General features: G+C 44.4%; 1 protein-coding gene across 9 annotated transcripts in view; it reads left to right on the plus strand.

Moving 5' to 3' along the window:
* Nucleotides 1-19,287, plus strand: part of nme7 (NME/NM23 family member 7) — a 305,234-nt gene that overhangs the window by 72,318 nt on the left and 213,629 nt on the right. For all 9 annotated transcript variants that reach the window (XM_038802056.1, XM_038802057.1, XM_038802053.1 and 6 more), the window contains 2 exons: nt 2,830-3,025; nt 8,411-8,513. In XM_038802056.1, coding sequence (XP_038657984.1) covers nt 2,830-3,025; nt 8,411-8,513 — 299 coding nt within the window. The remainder of the gene's footprint in view (nt 1-2,829; nt 3,026-8,410; nt 8,514-19,287) is intronic.

A 19,287-nucleotide genomic window follows, 5' to 3' on the forward strand; every position in this document is an offset into this window, starting at 1 on the left:
TCATTATAGGACAGGCATTTGACACCGAACCACATAGTATATCAGGAGAGCTGACCAAAGGCTTTGAAGGAATATCTTAAAGGAAGAGAGAGATTTATAGAGGCAGAGAGATTTTAAGAAGAGAATTGCAGAGCTTTGGGCCAAGACAGCTGAAAGCATGGCTGCTAATTTCTAATTATTTAAAATTGGGATGTGCAAGAGGACAGAATTAAAGCAGTGCCGATATCTCAAAGGCTTATAGGTTATAGAGTTGGGAAGAGTAGGAGGGATATGGAACAAATAGAAGAATGTAAGAATTGAGGTGTTGCTTAAGCCAGGAACCAACATAGATCAGTGAGCATCAGTGTGACGGTGAACAGGACTTGGTGTAAGTTACAATAAGCAGAATTTTTTAAAGATCTCCAGTTTATGCAGTGTAGAAGTGGGAGGCTGTCCAAGATAGAATTGGAATAATTGAGAATTGGACTCGACAATCCAATGCCTGAGCCATGGGCTGAAATGAACAGGTGGTGAGTTTATGTGCTGAAAAACACACACAATCTTCGCCATGATCTTGAAATTTACACCATCCAGTCAGGTGGCTAATCCTGGACTAATGAGGAGTATGCAGCAGCTGCAGGTGAATCTGAAATCAGTGCCAGACTGGTGAAGCTACAACAGAGGCTTATAGAGAAGCTTGCAGCTCAGCAGGAGACTTTATGGTGGCACACATGTACCGGCTCTTTGAAAAAGCTGCCCAATTTGGTGAACACATTAGTTTTCTTTCCATTTCCTATTTTAATGAAGGTTTCCGCTTTCAATTTGTAGACTTGACCTTGGCCACTTTGTTGCGAATTAAAGACTGTTTATCACTTCCAGAAGGAAAAGAAATATCAAACTCCAAAGAATGAACAAATCCACTAATTAGGGTAGAATGTTTTTTACTTTACCAGCAAAGGAGAACCATAATTACAATTGCAGAACACTAGATAGATACCAACATAATTTTCACAAACCACTGCTGTGTGCAATCTACCATATCACTTCGCACAGGATTTGCACCTTTTCCAATCGTCTATTTCAGTGATAAGAGCACTGTGTGCTCCGAAGTCAAAGCTAGAAATGTTGGAAATACTCAGTAGATTTGGCAGCATCTGTGGAGATGACCTTTACGATTGATGATCTTTCATCAGAACTGGCTTTGAAAACTGCTTGCTTTCCTCACACTGCCTGGATAAATTTCACATTACAGAGAACCGTGAAATAGGCAGGAATTAAGTTACACATTCCGAACAAACTATTTGACCTCCTTGGAAGACAAAATATACCCATCAGAAATCTGATCCAACCCCACTTGAGCTGCAAATAAGGAAGTTCTAAGGTTTCAGTTTATCTCTGTGAAATAAATAGGGAGAGCGTTCTGCAGCAGGGGAACAGGGCTGCTGTTAGCAGACTCGATGCATCAAAATTATTGCTCTTAGCTGGCTCTGTGCAGTTAGGGCTCATGAAAGGTCCTGGGGTGCTGTGAAGGTGGTAGAAAGTCATGCTGGAAAGGATTAGAACTTTGAGGAAGCTCTTGGAGCCATTTATATCTTGGTGGAATAGCCAACTGTTACTGAAATTGTGTCAGTAAGTAGAGGCTGGAATGCAGATTCAGAAATCCTGAGAAACTGAGTCTCCGAAGATGAGATTGAAACCTCTGAGGTGTGGAGTTGTTCAGGCAGTCTGATTTGGAGCTTTGAGGAAAATCCGAGGCTTGATCTATAAATCTGAAAAGTTTGGAGTGTCTTGTGAGGAAAACCGAGTTTTAAAGAATTTGGTTGACTCGCAGTTTTCACTGATGTTTGGACGGGTTGCTGAACGATCTGTACAGAAGAGTCAACAGCAAAGCGGTTGACTCTTAATTGCCCCCAGGGATGGGCAACAAATGCTGGCCCAGCCAGTAACTCCTACATCCCATGAATGAATAAAAAATATCCAGATAAGTCTATTATGCTGTGCTTTATCAAACACATCAGCTGGACTATCTTCATCAACATTCTGTTATTTCATTTGAAGAATATTCTCCTCACTATTATATCTCCAGCCTTTCCCTGAATGGGAACTCATCAAAAACACTGGGCGGGTTTCTCCATTTCACTGGCTGGTCAATGGGGTTTCCCATTGTGGGGCAGCCCATGCTGCCGGGAAACCCCCAGGGTGCCGGCAAAACGGAGAATCCCGATGGCGGAGAATTCAGCCCACTATTCTCCACAAACTCCCACTTACTTAACTGTTCTTGTTTACAGGTAGAAGTCTTACAACGCCAGGTTAAAGTCCAACAAGTTTGTTTCAAACACTAGCTTTCGGAGCACTGCTGGTGTAACCTGATGTTGTAAGACTTATTACCGTGCTCACCCCAGTCCAACGCTGGCATCTCCACATCGTGTTTACAGGTGACACATCAGTGAAATGCAAGTAATTAATGAACGCAAACTAATTTCCTGGTTTGCAATGATTATGACATTAACCAAAATCTTTTGGAAAGAGTAAATCTACTTTAATGTTGATTAACCATTACAAGAGTGACTCCACTTTATAAAGTATTTTATTGGCTGTAAAGTTGTTTTAATTAAATTTGAATTCCTAATATAATTTACATTGTAATAAATTCACAGGTCTTAACATAAAGTAGTTTGTATACATTTAGTCACATCAGAATGAGATAAAATAAGCAAAAATGTTTCATGAAATTGCAATGACTATTGATGGTGTAATAAAATGAGTATTTTGTTGAAATTAAACTTAATATACTTAATTCACTGTGGAAGTATGGGCGCAGAATAATGGGATTTCCTTCCTCTATTTCAGTGATCTTCTTCAGTATTTAAGTTGTGGTCCAGCTGTTACACTGGAGATTTTGGGAGATAAGGCTGTGTCCGTTTGGAAGAAACTAATTGGTTCTCCAGAGTCGAAGAGAGTAGAAAATGAAGTCGATGTTCGGCAATTTTATGGAATCAACAACATTAATGTTCATGGCTCTGAATGTGCTAAAACTGCAGCTCGAGTAAGTCTTTTTTTTGTGGGGTGGGGCAGGAGGGAGAAAGAAAATTTCTTTGTGTTGAATCTTTAGTTCTTGTCACGTTTAAAAGTATAATTCAAAAAGGCGGGTGAGAATGATGCACACTTTTCCTAAACCGATTTATTTGGTGAATTATCCTTTTACGGATTAAAGCATGAATGAAGCTATTAAAATCCTTGAAGAAATACTAGTCTAGTCATTTAAGCGTTGAACATAGATTTTACTTGTGATTGCGTTTATTCTTAAAATATGCTTTCAAATTTCTTAATTGTTCTTTGATAACTCTGGTTGGGCAATTTATGCCTCCTGAAAATGAACAGGAAACTGATTAAGACAGTCTTTCCGGTACTTAATTATGGCAATGGAAGAATTAAAATTAAGTTTGCTTACTGAGACCTGTCAGCTTCGAAGAAGTTTCCTATTGGCCAATGCAAGAAAATCTTTGCAATCTGAATGAAAAACTGGCACATTCCCAAAATAGAATGTAGGAGTCGGGAGGAAGGAAACAAAATTAGTCAAATATTTTCAGTTGGAAAAGGTTTAGAAAGTTTCATTGACGAGAAAAGGACAAGATTAAAAAGAAAAGTGGAAGAATTATAGAATAGTTATAATGGGGAACTTAATTATGGAATACATACTGCGATAGTAGTAGTGTAAAGGACATTGTTGGGCAAGAGTTCCTGGAGTGTGTTCAGGAGAATTTTCTACTGTATGTCTCGCAGCACCAGGGACCCAGGTTCGATTCCAGCGTCTGTGTGGAGTTGGCACGTTCTGCCCGTGTTTGGGTGGGTTTCCTCCGGATGCTCCAGTTTTCTCCCACAATCCAAAGATGTACAAGTTAGATGGGCTGGTCATGCTAAATTCTCCCTTAGTGTTCAAAGATGTGCCAGTTTGGTAGGATTGCGGGAATAGGGTGGGGAAGAGGGTTGGTGCAAACTCAATGGGCCGAATGATCTCCTTTCACACTGCAGAAATTCTATGTTTTCAGTTTAACAGGAAGAGAGGCATTGCTGGACTGGATTCTTTTCTGAATGAATCAAGTGTCAGTAGGGGAACATTTTTGGGGACAGTGATCATGTGTTATAAGATTTAGATTGACTATGGAAAAGGATAAGGAGCAATCCAGAATAAGAATAATTAACCAGGGGAAAGTCGACTTCATTGGCGTAAGAATGGACCTGGCGCAGATATATTGGAATCAAAGATTAGCAGGCAAAACTGTAACCGAACAAAGGGCTGCCTTTAAAGAAGCGAGAGTTTGCGCATATTCCCACAAGGGGGAAAGGGAAGGCAAAAGAATCCAGAGCTCCCTGGATGATAAAAGTGATATAAATAAAGATGAAGCAGATGAAGTGTGCTTATGATAAGTGTCAATTGGATAATACAATTGTAAACCAGGCCAAATATGGGCGTTTCAGAGGGGAATTGAAAACTAAAATAAGAGATGCAAAGAAAAGGGAGACCGGCAGTTAACCTAAAATGAAATGCCAGTGTTTCCTATAAACATATAATAGTAAAACTGGTGGTATAAGGACGAGGTAGAGCTGATGAGAGACCAAAAGGAAGATTTACGCATGGAGGCACGAGGCATGGCTGAAATATTAAATGAATACTTTGCTCTGTTTTTTTTTACCAAGGAAACATATGCTGACTAGGTCATGGTGAAAGAAGCAAAAAGTTCAAACATTTGTAGGTTTAAAATTGATGAGGAGGTATCGTCTCTACTTATTTAAATAACAGGACCAGATGAGATGTGTCATAATATGCACCAGTATATCATGGTGCAGACACACACTGATGGACACACACAGGGACCAATCAACATGTACAAACACTGCAGCCAATCACCAGTTAGAATACACACACTATAAAGGCAGAGGGCACCATGGTTCCCGCTCATTCTGGGTTCCGCCTCTGAGTGTAACAAGAACTCGTTCAGCCCAGCACAGACTCACATCACATGCTGAGAGAATCAATTAGTTTGGACAAGGCTTAGATCTCTAGTTTAAGTTAGCATCATTTAGACCCACAGTCATCGTGTGTTAGTTAGTTAGAAGTAGTTAATAAAATTAGGGGCAGCACGGTAGCATAGTGGTTAGCATCAATGCTTCACAGCTCCAGGGTCCCAGGTTCGATTCCCGGCTGGGTCACTGTCTGTGTGGAGTCTGCACGTCCTCCCCGTGTGTGCGTGGGTTTCCTCCGGGTGCTCCGGTTTCCTCCCACAGTCCAAAGATGTGCGGGTTAGGTGGATTGGCCATGCTAAATTGCCCGTAGTGTCCTAAAAAGTAAGGTTCAGGGGGAGTTGTTGGGTTACGGGTATAGGGTGGATACGTGAGTTTGAGTAGGGTGATCATTGCTCGGCACAACATCGAGGGCCGAAGGGCCTGTTCTGTGCTGTACTGTTCTAAAATTGAGTTGAACCTTCATCAGTGTTGGAAGTGTCTGTTCATCTCTCAAGTCTACACTAGCCAACACTTCAAGATTCATCCAAGATTACTGGGAGAAGTGAAAGAGTAATACAGATTGGCCATTTAGGGCTGAGGTGAGGATAAATTTCTTCTCCCAAAATAATTGTACATTTTTACACTCGACCCCAGAGAGCTGTGGATGCTCAGGGGTTTAGTATATTCAAAACAGAGGTTGAAAGATTATTGGGTGCTCAGAGAATTAAAGCATATAAGGATGGAGATGAGTTATAATAACAGAGCAGACTCAAAGGGCCAAATGGTCTATTCCAGCTCCTTTTTCCTATGATCTCTGCCGCCTCACCCTAACCTCCCCACAACAGAGGAAATCTACTCTTATCAAACCAAATTTGACGCCAGCTGGAGCATTTTGTCAAATTTCGGGCAACGTGTCTTACAAAGGCTGTGAAAGCTATAGAGGAGATTTACTAGAATGGTTTCAGGGATGTGGAATTACAGCTACATGCAGAGAAGGCTAAGTGGAGCATAAAATACAGCAGATACTGGAAATCTGAAAGAAAAAGTGCTGGAAAAGCTCAGCTGGCAGCATCTGTGGAGAGCGAAACAGAATTAATGTTTTGAGTCCAATGTGACACGTCCCGGAACCTCTTTCAAAGAAGTCACATTGGACTCAAAACATTAACTCTTTCTCTCTCCACAGATGAGTTTAGACCAGCTAGGTTTTCCGCAGCACTTTACAAGTGACTATGATTTTGAATGCACTACTTGATAGGGTCATGTATAAAAATTCAATAATAGCCTTCAAGAGAGAAATTGATAAATACTTGAAGAAAAAATTACATTGGAAAAAGCAGGGGAGAGGAGCTAACTGGATTCCTTCAAAAGAACTGGCACAGATTTGATGTGCCGAGTGGCCTTTTGTGCTGTATTGTCCTGTGGTTCACCGAACACCTGTTTCAGGTTCCCTGTGAATATTATTTTGCCCTGATGCAACTGGTGCTTACTGCCCTCAGCAAAACCAGGGTTACAGGCAACATAACAGGGTTTCCTTTTGCCACAACCATCAAGGTAACATTTTAAAATACACTTTCTGGCATGTGGAGATGGGAGGAGCAGGTATTTTCTTCATGACTCCACATTCAAAGAATGAGAGCTGCTGCTGGTGACCATTTTGACCCGCCCTTCCATCTTTTTTCACCAGCAAGCTACCTGTTGTCCATAATTCACTGGCTGAATGGCAGTAAGGCCTGAGATCCAGTCTCGGGTGCATTTTGAGCTTTCTTTTTCGAGCACAGGAATTATTCCCTCCATGCGTCCAAAAATTGTGCCTGAATTTCAAATACTTACAGATTTTTATATTTAACTGTCAACTTAACTCCATTTGAAAAATAATTTTTGTTATTTTGCAAGTAAATCCATTGTATACCATGGTACTGACATTTACAGACCTGTAGGACGGAAGGTTCTATACTTTGTTTGTGCTAAACTATGTGATCTCAGATGGGGTGGTGTTGAAGCTTGTACAAATAGGCAGAAAGGGAGAATCAGGATAATAGAAAATAGAACCATGGATTGATCTAAAATAAAAACAGAAAATGCTGGAACTACTCAGCTGATCTGGCAGTGCCTATGCGGCGAGAAACAGAGTTAATGTTTTAGGCCAGTGAGCCTTAGAGTCGGAATCATACAGTACAGAAACAGTCCCTTGGCCCACTGTGTCTATGCTGACTACCAAGTACCAATCTATACTAATCCCATTCACCAGCACTTGGTCCCTTTCTCCTATGCCGTGGCAATTTAAGTGCTCGTCCAGATGCTTTTTAAATGTTGCAAGGGTACCAGCGTAGGCAACAGGTTCGCTATTGACACCACCCTCTGAGTAAAAAAAATGTTTCCTCAGGTTCCCTCTAAACCACTTAATCCTCACCTTAAACCTATCTGGTATTCGACACTTCGGCCATTGGGAAAAAGTTCTTGTGGTCTACCCTGTCTATGCCTCGCAATTTTGTATACCTGTATCAGATCTCCCCTCAGCCTCCTCTGCTCCAGAGAAAACAAACCCAGCCTATCCAGTCTCTTCTCATAGCTGAAACTTTCCATCACAGGCAACATCCTGGTGAATCTCCTCTGCACCCCCTCCGGTGCAATCACATCCTTCAGATGATGTGGCAACCAGAACTGCACATGCTATTCCATCTGTGGCCTAACCAATGTTTATAAAGTTGGACTAAGACCTCCCAGTTCCTACATTCTATGTCCCAGCTAATCTTCCGTATTCGTTCTTCACCACCCTATCTCCCTGTGCTGTTACCTTCAGGGATCCATGCAATTGTACACCAAAGTCCCTAAATTCCTCAATAATCCTGAGGGACCTACCATTCACTATGTATATCCTACCCTTATTAGACCTCCCAAAATGCATCACCTGACACTTGAGATTAAATTCCATCTGCCATGCTCCGATTTATCAGCTGATCAACATCAGTCTGTAGCCTAAGACTATCCTACTCATTATCAACAACACTACCAATTTTCGTGTCATCTGCAAACTTACTAATTATACCGTTTATATTTACATCAAAGTCGTTCACGTATTTAACAAACAGCAAGGGTCCCAACGCTGATCCCTGTGGTACACCGCTGGTCACAGTCTTCCAATCACAAAAAGAACCCTCCACGATAACCCTCTGCCTCCTATTAACAAGCCAATTTTGGATCCAACTTGCCTTGGATCCCACGGGGTCTAATCTTTTGGATCAGCCTTCCATGTGGGACTTTGTCAAAGGTCTTACTGAAGTCCATGTAAACCACATCAACTGCAATAGCCTCACCAATTTTGATAGAACTAATTTTTATTTCATATTTCCAGGATCAGCAGTATTTTATTTTTGTATGAATAAATTCATTGATTTATTCAGTTCATTTTGTATTTTTGTTTTAATAGGAACTAGAGATTTTTTTCCCATCGCTTGGTAAAGGGCCATCAAATACGGCAGGATGCATTAATTGCACCTTGTGCATTATCAAACCTCATGCTATTGCTGAAGGTAAGCTTAAGATTTGTCATCTTGGAGAAAACATTCTTTTCTATCAGAAGAAAATGAAAATTCAGTTTGTTTTGTAAATTAACACAAACACAATCCTTGGGCGAAATTCTCCGAACCCCTGCAGGGTCGGAGAATCGCCCGGGGCGGCCGAAAATCCCGTCCCCGCCGTGACAGAAATTCTCCGCCACCCGGGAATTGGCAGGGGCGGGAATCACGCCGCGCCGATCGGCGAGCCCCCTGCAGCGATTCTCCGGCCCGCGATGGGCCAAAGTCCCGCCGCTGGGAGGCCTCTCCCGCCGCCGTGGTTTGAACCACCTCTGGTGGCGGCGGGATCGGCGGCGCGAGCGGGCCCCCGGGGTCCTGGGGGGGGGGAGGGGGGGGCGACGCAGGGCGATCGGACCCCGGGGGGTGGCCCCACGGTGGCCAGGCCCGCGATCGTGGCCCACCGATCGGCGGACGGGCCAGTGCTGTGGGGGCACTCTTTTTCTTCCGCCGCCTCCACCATGGCGGAGGCGGAAGAGAATCCCCAGTGCGCGAACCGGCGAAGGCCTTTTGGCCAGCCCCGGCGCCGGGCGGCGGGCGTCAAAGGCCGTTGTGCCGGTTTTGGCGCCAGTCGGCGTGGTGCCAACCACTCTGGCGCGGGCCTCGCCCCTCAATGTGAGGACTTGGCCCCCAAAGGTGCGGAATTCTCCGCACCTTTGGGGAGGCCCGATGCCGGAGTGGTTGGCGCCACTCCGCTACGCCGGGACCCCCCGCCCCGCCGGGTAGGGGAGAATTTCGCCCCTTGGGTTTTCTTGCTCATCTTTCATAAGAAATCCACCCAAACAGTCTTCTGGTATAATTATTACAACTTCCTAGACCCTTTTATGTGAAGAAGTATGATTTCATCAGTTTTCATTATGGAAAGCTACGTCCAGGCATCATATACTGTGATAATGAACTTTTGCAAAGAAGAATATTGAATTATCAGCGATCTCGAATGGCGAAACATAAAAGGATTTCAATGCAACTATACAAGTTGTCTTGAGTACAAAAAATGTTGACAATAGCTATCATTTCCTTAATAGTGAGAAATAAGGAACTGTGAAGGAGCAGAGAATTAGGAGGCCATGTACATGAAATTGCTAAAAGCCAGTGGACAAATAAAAAGCAAACTTAAAGATTAATAGAACATTACTCCCAAGGGGGCTAAAATATAAAGGAGCGGAAATGATGCTGTAGTTGAATAAAACTCTAGTTAAACTGCATCTGGTGCATTGCATTGTTCTGTGTACAGCATCTCAGGAAGGATATATTGACTTTGGAAGGTGTGCAGCACAGATTCACTAGAATTATACTGGATTTAAAATAATTACATTTTGTGGACAGATTGCATAGATTAGACTTGCAAGTTATTCCAAATGATTTAAGAGTTGGTCAGGTAGATAAGAGGAAAAAATGATTTCTCTGTGGGGGAATCCAGAACAAGGGGTGTTAATCTTGGATTAGAGCGACAGTATTCGGGATGATATCAAGAATTCCTTCTGCACACAAACGATAGCGAAATTCTGGAACTCTCTTACCCAAATAACTGTTGAAGCTGTGTCAACTGAATATTTCAAAATTGTGATTGAAAGATAAGCACGTTGAGCCTATTGTGAACCAAGGCAGATAAATCTAATTCAGATAGAGAGCAACGATGATAGTTTTATTACCGTTGATGGGATCTGCCAGTGTGCAAATAGTTGCTATAACTGCAGGTATAGTGATCAAAAATGGAGGGTGAGTTGGTTGATAAAATATTACCTATAAAATATATTATGGGGCTGGTTTAGTACAGTGGGCTAAACAGCTAGCTTGTAATGCAGCACAAAACCAGCAGCGCAGGTTTAATTCCCGTACCGACCTCATCGAACAGGTGCTGGAATGTGGCGACTAGGGGCTTTTCACAGTAACCTCATTGAAGCCTACTTGTGACAATAAGCGATTAATATTATTATTATTATTATCATTATTGGCACATGCCCATATTTGCAATTGAGCAAATGAGGTGTCTTGTTTTTATTGTGCCAGAGTACATGCAAGTTAAAGTTTAATAATAATGTGAAATCTACAGTATTTATTTAACGCTATTAATTTGATAAATCTGCACCGTAGTTCTTCGCCTAAGCCACAAGTCCTGATAATAATGTTTATTTTTCCAGTATCTGAAAACCAGGAGAATATAAGGAAGTAATTCCTTAAGATGTGACAGTAACCAGAGTTCCTATTTGATCCCTAGGTAGTGATGCATTACCAGGTGTTATGTTTATAAAGTCACACTCTTGTTTCTGGGAGCAAAGATTTTCTCTCGAGAATGAGATTTATCACAAAAAGCAGCCGTTGATAGCTCGATTAATAATTTTAAATCTGGATCGATAGATTTTTGTTTGCAAAGTTTATTAAGGGATGTGAAGCCAATGTCGATGAGTGGCATTAGAATAAGATCAGCCATGATCTCATTAAAGGGTAGCACAGGCTTAAGAGCTGAATGGGCTTCTGTAAGAAGCCAGAAACCTGCTTCACTCAGAAGACCGTTGTAACTCATTTTATCACATTTGTTTCAGCAATTAGTCAGTTTGGCTCAAGGCAGTCGTTGGAGCATGGATCCAGTACAATCTCCTCTCGTCATGATTTGTTCAAATATTTTACGTTTTGATTTTTTTATCAAGTTAGTTGGAAGCATTTGAGGAGAGATGGTGAAGTCATTTGACTTTGGGGAATGGTGCAAAAAGAAAGTAAAAACCAACTGTGTAAGCAGCTAACTTGTGTTGTAGCTTGGCATAATAGTCTAGAACTGGTTTCTGCTATATGTGCTTAATTACAGCAAAAACAAAGTTACCGCTAGTGCTCATGCGTAATGAGTTTGGATATTTAAAGCTCAAGTCAAAACCTACTTTGTTTTTCTTTTGCTTCCCAAAGATCAGAACGATTATGGGAGAACATGTGATAAAACTATTAGCTCAATTAAACTGGAAAAAGTTTATGTTCTTTTCCTGGGCACAGCAAATTTATCTTCATATCTAATGAAGTTATCACTCCCATGTAGGAAGGCAGAGCTTACTTATGCATGAGTCTGAAACATGGAAGCCAAAAATATCTAGAGCGAAAGGAGCATGGGAACCTCAATCATAACACAAATCTTCATTGTCCACCCTCTGAACTATTTTAGCAAAATTCAACTAATAATGTAGTATCTGGCCTATCGGCTTTCAGTTGTTTAATCCCCTTTCTAAATGTCTGGGAAATCCCCAGTGAAGTTGGCAGGACTCCTGACTGAAACATTAATCCTGTCTGCTGACCTGCTCACTTAACCTATATTTTGTGCTTTTGCCACAATACAAAATGGCAGCCCCCAAGTTGAGTGCAGTTGAAGTGCACTAACCTCTTGAGATTTTGCCAACTCATTCAGTGCCTCCTTCCTCCATTGAGCTGCTGATCTGCTTTCCCATGGGATGAACGTTTTCCAATAGCATTTTGATGCCACATGTTTGGCGAGCAATCAGCTCACCATATTCACCACATAATTAATGAAAAACATATGCAAAGAATGGTGTGAATCTTGTAACAATCTCCTGAGATGAACTGGGCTTGAGGGACAAGACTGAAAATGAGCTGTAGTGCATTACTTTGTGGCAGCAGCTCTGTTAAAGACTATTTTTAGTAACAGCAAATAATCACACACAACATCCAGGTGTGATGTAGCAACTCCAATATTTCAACATGTTTTATTTCCTTCAATGGGACCCCATTTACCACACACCTTAATGAGTTAGGCTACAATATTTTTTAACATTAGGATTGCTTTTCCTGCAGGACACTTAACATCCATCTGCTTAAAATCTTTCAGCTCATGAAGAGCATGAATTTGTAGTCTCGAGGATCTGGGTAGGGTTAATGTAGAACTGAGTACAGCACCACCCATACGGTGATGTGAGAGCACATAACCCACACCCAGGGTCAGTCTAGTATTGGACAGTGTTAAATTTAATAATATATGTTGGAGGAATAATACAACAGCTTGTCTTTTACCTTCAGCAAGTCATAGAATTATAGAAACCCTACAGTGCAGAAGGAGGCCATTCGTCCTATTGTGTCAGCATGTTAGCACAAGTGGGTGGCGCTGTGGCTTCGCGGCGCCAGGGTTCCAGGTTCGATTCCCCGCTGGGTCGCAATCTGTGCGGAGTCTGCATGTTCTCCCCGTGTCTGCGTGGGTTTCCTCCGGATGCTGAGGTTTCCTCCCATAGGCCAAAGACATGTGGATTGGCCATGATAAATTGCCCTTAGTGACCAAAAAGGTGAGTAGGGGTTATTGGGTTACGGGGATAGGGTGGAAGTGAGGGTTTAAGTGGGTCGGTGTAGACTCGATGGGCTGAATGGCCTCCTTCTGCACTGTATGTTCTATGAGTCTGCGCCCACCCTCTGGAAGAGCACCCTATCTAGGCCCACTTCACTGCCTCTTATCCCAATAACCCCTTAACCTAACCTGCACGTCCCTAAGGGACAATTTAGCATGGCCAACCACCTAATCTGCACATCTTTGGACTGCAGGAGGAAACCGGAGCACCCGGAGGAAACCCATGTAGACATGCTTGCTTCCTCAACTGGTAATCCAGCATCTTGCTTGACTTCTCCCCATACTCACACACTGCACCACGAGCCCTCCACAACTTCCCCACCGCCTTCCCTGTGGACACTAATCCAAACTGCATCTGGAATCTCTGCCTCTCCCGCAACACCCCCTCTTACGGTGCCACCAAGTATCTCCGATCCACCCACAGAGTCTCATCTTACCAGCCTTGCTCTCGCCTCTCATAAGACCATAAGACATAGGAGCAGAATTAGGCCACAGCGCATCGAGTCTGCTCTGCCATTCAATCATGGCTGATATTTTCTCATCCCCATTCGCCTGCCTTCTCCCATAACCCCTGATCCCCCTTATTAATCACGAATCTATCTATCTCGGTCTTAAAGACATTCAGACATGGCCTCCACAGCCTTCTGCGGCAAAGAGTTTCACAGATTCACCACCCTCTGGCTGAAGAAATTCCTCCTCATCTCCGTTTTAAATGATCATTCCTTTAGTCTGAGATGCTGTCCTCTGGTTCTAGTTTTTCCTTCAAGTGGGAACATCTAGTGTCTACTCTATCGAGGCCCGCAGTATCTTGTAAGTTTCAATAAGATCCCCCTTCATCCTTCTAAACTCCAACGAGTACAGACCCAGAGTCCTCAACCTTTCCTCATACGACAAGCTCGACATTCCAGGGATCATTCTTGTGAACCTCCTCTGGACCCTTTCCAAGGCCAGTGCATCTTTCCTTAGATGCGGGGCCCAAAACTGCTCACAATACTCCAAATGGGGTCTGACCAGTGCCTTATACAGCCTCAGAAGTACATCCCTGGTCTTGTATTCTAGCCCTCTTGACATGAATGTTAACATTGCATTTGCCTTCTTAACTGCCGACTGAACCTGCACATTAACCTTAAGAGAATCGTGAACAAGGACTCCCAAATCCCTTTGTGCTTCTGATTTCCTAAGCATTTCCCCATTTAGAAAATAGTCTATGCCAAGATTCCCCCTTCCAAAGTGCACAACCTCACACTTTTCCACATTGTATTTGATTTGCTACTTCATTGCCCACTCTCCTAGCTTGTCCAAATCCTTCTGCAGCCCCCTTGCTTCCTCAATACTATCTGACCCTCTACAGATCTTTGTATCATCTGCAAATGTAGCAACCGTGCCTTCAGTTCCTTCTTCCAGATCATTAATGTATATTTTAAAAAGTTGTGGTCTCAGCACAGACCCCTGAGGCACACCACTAGTCACCGGCTGCCATCCTGAAAAAGACCCCTTTATCGCCCCTCCACCCTCTCCCTATGCACCCAAATCAAAATAAATTCCCCCCTAACCACTGCCTTGAGTGCCTTCCATAGCGTGGCGACTGTGACCTATCCTGTGTCGTTCAACTCCACATAGCCCTGAATGGCAGCCCACACTCGCTCACAACCCCATCTTCCAACAGCTCATATATAATCTTTACTGCGACTGCAGTGCCTCCCCCGAACTACACACAAATCCACCCAATGCGGCGCATGGTCAGAAAGGCTAAGTACTCAGAGTCAGCTACCCCTGCCAGCAGCGCCTTGTCCATCGATCTGGGAGTACACCCGGTTTACATGGGAAACGTAAGAGAGCTCCTTCACCCTCTGCTCCCAAACCTCCACGGTCCACCCCTTCCCCCTCCCCATGTGCTCTATGAACCCCCTCAACTCTCCGCCACCACCGACACTCGACCGGTCCAGACTCGGGTCCCGGACCATATTGAAATCATTCCCATAATCAGCCGTTGCATGTCCAGATCTGGGATCCTCCCCAAAACCTGCCTCATAAAGTCCACGCCGTCCCAATTCGGGGCATACGCATTCAACAGGACCACTGGCATCTCCTCCAACTTCCCACTGCCCATCACATACCTACGCCCGGTTCGACCACAATGCTCCCCACCTCAAAAGCCACCCTCTTATTAACCAATACCGCCAATCCTTTGTCTTCATGTCCAGCCTGAGTGGAACACCTGCCCCACCCATGCCTTCCTCAACCCCGTCTCACCCCCAGCTTCAGGTGCGTCTTCTGCAAAAACTCTTTTGACTCCTCAGATACGCGAAAACCCACGCCCGTTTAACCAGCCAATTCAGCCCTCTCACATTCCCAGTGACCAGCCTGGTCAGGGGGTCTCCCCACCCCCCTCCCCTGCTGATGAGTCATACCCCCTTTTAAGCCGGACCCTGTCCTGCGTCACGTGCCCCTCCAGGCCTGCCCTCGGATGTCTGCTGCCATCTATCCCTTCCCAGCTACGCCACACCGACCACACCGTTCCCTGCCTCCCAATCCACCCAACCACCAACAAACAGAAAGAAACAAAAGGCACACTCATCATCACCCCCCCCACCCTGTTGAAACCCATTCCAAATTGCCCACCCCATATCCCACAATGAACACAAAGCTCCTCTCCAAAGTTCAATGTCCTCACTCTCCTCCGAGTCCATGTTCCCTCAAAAGGTCCATCGCCTCCCCTGACGGGTCAATATAAAATTCCTGCTTTTCATATGTTACCCACAAGCGGGCAGGGTACTTAACACCGAACATCACCCCCTTCTTAAGAGGGCCACCTTTATCCGGTTGAACCAGGCCCTCCACTACGCCGGCTCAGCATCCAGATCCTGGTAAATCTGCAGCTCACTCCCTTGCCAGGTGTATTTCTTGGTCTGCCTCGCCCCCTTGAGAATTGTTTCTTTGTCCAAAAATCGATGCACCCTCTCCACCTTTGCCCTTGGTGGTTCCCCTACTGCGGTCTCCTCCTCAGCGCCCTGTGCACCCGATCCACCTTGAGGGGCCAGTCAAATGCACCCTCCCCCTTCAACCTCCCCAGCATGCTTCCTCAATGCCTCCAGGAATCCCAATAATCCTCAAATTCTACGTCTTGGAGCGGCTCTCAAGGTCCTACAATTTCTCTCTTAGCCTCTTCCGGCTGCTCAACACCATCTCCATCTCCACCATCTCGTGGCACTTCTCTTCCACTTATCCATACACCAGCCTCACCAGAGGAGTAGTACCAGCCACTCCATGCTCCTGACTCCTCCACATGGATCACCAGGCCCTAAGCCTTCTTCCTCCCCATGCTCAATCGCCCTGACTGGCTCCATCACCTTGGCCAAATCCTCCAAAGCCTCTTTCCTCTACTGCTGGAATTTATTCTTCTAAACCTCCACCAGCTTCTCTGTATCCACTGAGCAGGCAGCACTGCTCCCTTTTCCCCCACCATCTTCACCTGTGGTGCACCATGAAAACTATCCTGCTCTAGCTGCTCCCTTTTTCTCGTGGCACTTCTCGTCCACTTATCCATTCACCAGCCTCACCAGAGGAGTATTACCATCCCTGGGCACTCTTATACCATTTGCCCCCAAATACCGCACAATTTGGGTGGGGAAGGACTGCAAAAATCCACCTTGAGCAGGAGCCACCAAATATGCGAACACTCACTCCAAGGCCACCACCGGAAGTCTCCCAAAGTTGTGTGCTTTAACATTATAGAGCCCACATTTCCTTTACCATATTTATATACACATAATTAAAAGCAAAAATTAGTTTTCCATTTTGCAATTGTAACACAAGCTTCCATTGCATTTAGTAATTTCTTTGAGCAGGCATTTATTTCCATAAAGCATTATGATAATGGGTGGATCATGTCAATCCATTGTATCTTCAAAATCTCCCGTTATAACATTTATGCTCGCTAGATGTGTCCTTAAACCTTTTTTCAGTGGCGCTTTTCGTTGAATGGGCATTGTCCCACAGGAATCGATTGTCAGTGGGCAGACTTGCCTTGCCCCATGTACAACATTTCCTCAATATTTTGTTTGCGGTAGAGTTTCCTCTACCGGGGCATGCTTCATCATGGTACTCAGCTCCAATACATCATAACTGGCACCAGGTCTAGTCTGAGTGCATGACTGCCCAATTAAACTTTTCAATTGATTGTTTTTTTCGTTGGATCTGATCAAATTTCTTGAGATGCGACTAACATTTTCTAGATAGGATTGTTGATTCAAATGTTACGTCTGACTGGTCTTGCTTAATGCTTAAGCCGATGTATTTAAAAGCCCTGAAACCTGGTTTCCAACCTTGAACTCCTTGATTTTATTGATCACCAATTGTTCAAATTCTTCTGAACCCGTCTACAGAAAATCACCCGCATGCATAATAAAGATTCCTGCTAGTCTCTTCTTGTTAAATTATTAAAATATCACAGTGCTTGCTTTTAACTGGAAGCAGCCTATTTTCAACTGGACCGACCGCACGGTCTAACCCATACCCTACAATCAAATTCACCATATTCTGTGGCCAATTCACCATTTGGTGACTGACAAGCATATTGGACAACACTGCAGTAGGTTACAAGTAATGTAAATGTTTGAGGGATGTAACAAGCTAATTGGCCCTTGTACTAAGAGGATAGGAGTAGAAATTTTGCTCCCTGAAAATTTCATTGTCAGAGAGCAGAATATGCGAAGACTTAAATTTCTCTTCCACACATCTAACACGGCAGCTGTAGTACACCACATACATCATGTCAAATACCTTACCTTATGAGCAACCATTGCCCAAATCTCAGAACAACTACAGGAATGCAAACTCAATGACACCTGGAGAAGATCAAGACTTGTACCCAACCCCCTCCTCTGAAAATAGTGAATGAACTAGCTAAATTTAGCAGTTAATTTCTGAGCATACTGGCGTATCCAGGGAAAGAAAATTGGAAACTTGAGAGCCACAACATTGCGGAAAATTATTGGTAGATTTTCCTAATGATTCATGGTGGCCATCATCGATCACTGCACATCTGCCATGCTTCTTTTAAAACAGAGAGGGAAAATTAAGATTTCTCCATGTCCACTTGTTTGTTTCTGCACCAAATTTATCAGTGATAAAGACGACCAGATGGGAAGAGGTAGGTTAGTGACTCAAAGTCACAGTGACATGCATGGTTTTTATGAATATTACTTAACTTAAAAATAATCAAATCCAATGGGCGGGATTCTCCGTTGGCTGACGCTGGAATCAGGAAACACAACTAGGCGGAGAATCGGTTCCGACGGCAAAAACGCGGTGGGGGCCGATTTGACATCAAATCCCTATTCTCCGTCACCTCAACAGTGGCGTGAATGGGGTCCGGAACGCAAATACAGTAAACACCGTTTGTATATCATTAGTGGGCTTGACCCGGTATTTTCCAGGGCCTCCACGATTCTCCGTCTTCGATGGGTCGAGTTCACGACGGCGCGTTTCACGTGTGCTTTTAAAAATCGTAAAACCGGCATCGTGGCTGATGAAGGAGAGAGAGGAGGTAGGACACAGAGGTGCGACTGTGGGCTGCCAGGGCGGACACTGGCCAGGCAGGCTGGGGCCGGGGGTTGGTAGGTTCACAGGAGAACGTGCATTGTGGCCGGGGTGACCCCCCATGGGACTCAGACCGCCATTGCCGCGACCTGCAGGCCCCACTGACCACCCACCTTGGCTCCTGGTTCTGCAGAGTGACACCGGCTGTATGGGTGCCCGCACCCCACCCTCTGCCATACACCCCACCACTATTGTGTTAATTTCCTCCTTAACCAGCAATGCAACCCCACTGCCTTTTCCTTTTTGTCTGTTTTTCCTAAATACTGAGTACCCCTGGGCATCCAGTTCTCATCCCTGGTCACCTTGCAGCCATGTTTCCGTAATCCTGACTATATCATAGCTGTTCGCGTCTATTTGCGATTAGTTCATCCACTTTATTGCGAATGCTCCGTGCATTAAGGCACAAAGCCTTGAATCTTGTCTTTTTAACATTACTAGCCCCATTCCCAATATTTTTCACTGTGGCCCTGTTAGAATCTGGCTTTTGGTTTCTCTGACTATCACTTTTCTTATTCTCCTTTCTGTAGCCCGTTGGATCTGGTTGGGCACGGGGGCATGCACCATGCTAACATGTTGGCCTTTCACCCCTTGCTGGCAATGGATATCCAACCAGCAATGATGGCCTTTCTCATAGTCGCTGCAGTCCTGGAGAATGTTGTCCAGCTGTCCGAGCTGGCAGTGCTCGAGGAAGAGGAAGTTGCAGTAGTGGAGCGTGCCCCACAGGAACAGGAGGCAGCTGGCCAGAATGGAGAGCTGCCGCCCAACAGGCCGAGTAGGTGGAGGAGGTGCCGCATGAGG

The sequence above is a fragment of the Scyliorhinus canicula genome, chromosome 7, assembly GCF_902713615.1.
Source record: "Scyliorhinus canicula chromosome 7, sScyCan1.1, whole genome shotgun sequence".
Taxonomy (NCBI): Eukaryota; Metazoa; Chordata; class Chondrichthyes; order Carcharhiniformes; family Scyliorhinidae; genus Scyliorhinus; species Scyliorhinus canicula.